The sequence below is a fragment of the Montipora capricornis genome, chromosome 1 (assembly GCF_036669925.1).
Source record: "Montipora capricornis isolate CH-2021 chromosome 1, ASM3666992v2, whole genome shotgun sequence".
Lineage (NCBI taxonomy): Eukaryota > Metazoa > Cnidaria > Anthozoa > Scleractinia > Acroporidae > Montipora > Montipora capricornis.
In genome coordinates this window covers 47,752,158-47,754,657 of record NC_090883.1, presented here as the reverse complement: position 1 = coordinate 47,754,657, position 2,500 = coordinate 47,752,158, and the positions used below count along the sequence as shown (strand labels likewise).

The following is a 2,500-nucleotide window of genomic DNA, read 5'->3' as shown; positions in this document are numbered from 1 at the left end:
TTGGTTTTCTTACTGAGTTTGAAAAATTGCCCCCTCCCCCCACAAGACAATGTTGCCAATAGTGAACATACATTTCCTTGTCTATTTCAACATTGATTTGGGAGAGGGGGGGACTTTTATTTTGAAGCTTTCAGTGGAATTTTGACAGTTATGCTTAGTTTCTGACGTCTGAGAGGTTTTCAGGCCCATTCTGACACTAGCGTCTCAACTACTTTTGCCACTGATTGTAGCTTCGGACAAAGGCTGTACTAATTGGGGAAGCTGTAAATATAATATAATAATTAAATCACATAATCATGATCATAATCATGATCATAACTAACAGGATATTAAAAGATATCAAATCATGATCCTACTGCCTTTTAGGATTTGGCTAGGGTAGGGATCGTCCTCTTTCTTTTTATTGTAATTCACCAGGAGTGTTTCTAGGCAACGGAAACGATAACAATAACTCCAGCAAAACGTCACCTGCTTACGTTGTGCTATATGGGGAAGTACCGTAAAATTCCGGCTATAAGCCCTGGGCTCGTATACTGCTTCGTAAGGGGTTTTGGGTGGGCTTATAAATGGAGGGGTTTAAATCCGGGGGGGGGGGGGGGGGGACAGGGGGGTGTGAGCCACAGCTGCAAGGAGTGGTTTTGACTGCCGACGCAAGCAAAAACACAAGCAACAAACACAATTCATAAGTAGAGTTTTGATCATTTAGTGCCTTTTGTTTGGCCAGAAGGCACAAATGAACAACAAGTGAATGTGTCTGCTAATATTGGTAGTGTTCATGCTTGCGTCACTTGAAAAAAAACAGCCTCAAACCTCCAAGTGTGGGACGAGAATTAAGTCTCGAATAATGTGTGTGGGTTTGGAGCCATTGAGAAAGAGTAAAAGGCTGACCGTTGGAAATTTTTGTTTTGTAGAGCTATTGCAAAGAGGACTGCAAAGGATACAAGCAAACAAGTGGTCGATGAGGCTGAGAAGAAGTACCTGACGGACGGAAAGTAAAAGATTTTGTATAACTGAATTACTGATGTAAATTCTGAAATGGAACACTTCATCAGAGTTCGCTGGCTTATTCCGACCAAGAAAAAAAGTCCATGTCGAGACTGACAATTTATTTTATATAATTCTGCATAAATAAGCCTTCATGAGGCTGCTTTTATATGACAATCACAGGAGAAAGGTCAAAGCCTTCGACCAGCGTGATTTCAAATAGCGCCCATAAACGTGTGTTGACGTATGAGAACTCATTAATGAATAGTAGATAAAATTTGGGAGGGACATCTGCATGGTTGTTTACAATGGTGAGCCGATGGTGAGGTCGGATTTGTGAAATGAATAATGAATTGAATACAGTAGCAATCTGAGCCCGGGTTGCTTAAAGCATGGTTAGCGCTAACCAGCGTTAAACACCATGGAAACCTATAGGTTTTGATACCTGCTAACCAAAGGTTAGCCCTAACCAGGCTTCGAGCAACCGGCCCTTGTATGAAAAGTTAATGAAATACTAAATGGCCGAATCGGATTGTATTTAACGTGAATTCTATTGTTTAATAATTCATCAACCTCAGTTGATTTGTATTGAGGTTAACAGAAATACATGTGAATCAAATAGTATCTTCTGATTGGTTATAACTTTTATGTATACTTTCTTAGTGCACGTGGCACCAGGAGATTTGATCTGGCACGTGTAGTCCATTAGTACTTTTACATGGTTTGTAACCAACTAAGGGACAAGAATTCGGTCACGAATTATGTGTGTGTTTGAAGTCATTGAGAGGGCACGTGCAGTCCATTAGTAGGTCTTTTAAAGGTTTTGCAACCAAGTTTTTTGAAGAATGTTAGTTATTGAAATGCGATATTTTGGCTTGGCATAACTTGGCATACCCTTTTTCATGCAAATATTGTCAATAACACAAATTGTGGAGCTATGGGGAACAATTTTTTGAGGCGACTGAGCTCTTCTACATTTCTGCCAATGTCCTGTAAATGAGTATGTGGTCTGCACTTAGTCTCTAGAGACGGACGAGGATTACGGTAGCGAAATCTAAGTGACGAACAAAAGGAGGTAGACAGAGATATGTTCTTGGTCATTCCACATCGAGGCGTCGATAACTTGAGAGTCTTGTCACGCTCAGGAATTTGAATTATTGATTGATGTTTTATTTTTGGATCAATTGAATAGCAAAAACAAAAACAAAAAAAAAGGACAAAGGTATTTCGTGCTATTTGGAACATGAAAACCAAGGATTTAATGGAATTACTTTAATTAAGGGTGGTGGCTTTTAACTACCAAACGGTTGCTATGGACCCCGTCAGATAGTCATTTCTCGAATTCCTTTAACTCTACAGTTATCCTTTTTGCCAAGTGCGTTCTATTTAACATTCCTTTGTATGGTTCGACTCACAACCACATTTGGTAAATCGCGTGATCGAAACAGAAAATGCCTTTAAACTCAGCGAGTTAAATATGTTTTTCACAAATTTTCAACGCAACAGTATGAGAACA

At 39.5% G+C, this 2,500-nt stretch overlaps 1 protein-coding gene across 1 annotated transcript in view; it reads left to right on the top strand.

Moving 5' to 3' along the window:
- LOC138046617 (spartin-like) overlaps positions 1-2,500 on the top strand; it is a 24,392-nt gene that overhangs the window by 21,389 nt on the left and 503 nt on the right. Inside the window, exon 15 of the mRNA XM_068893224.1 lies at positions 912-2,500. This exon is cut by the window's right edge and continues 503 nt beyond it. Within this exon, the coding sequence (XP_068749325.1) occupies positions 912-996 (85 nt within the window). The 3' untranslated portion in view covers positions 997-2,500. The remainder of the gene's footprint in view (positions 1-911) is intronic.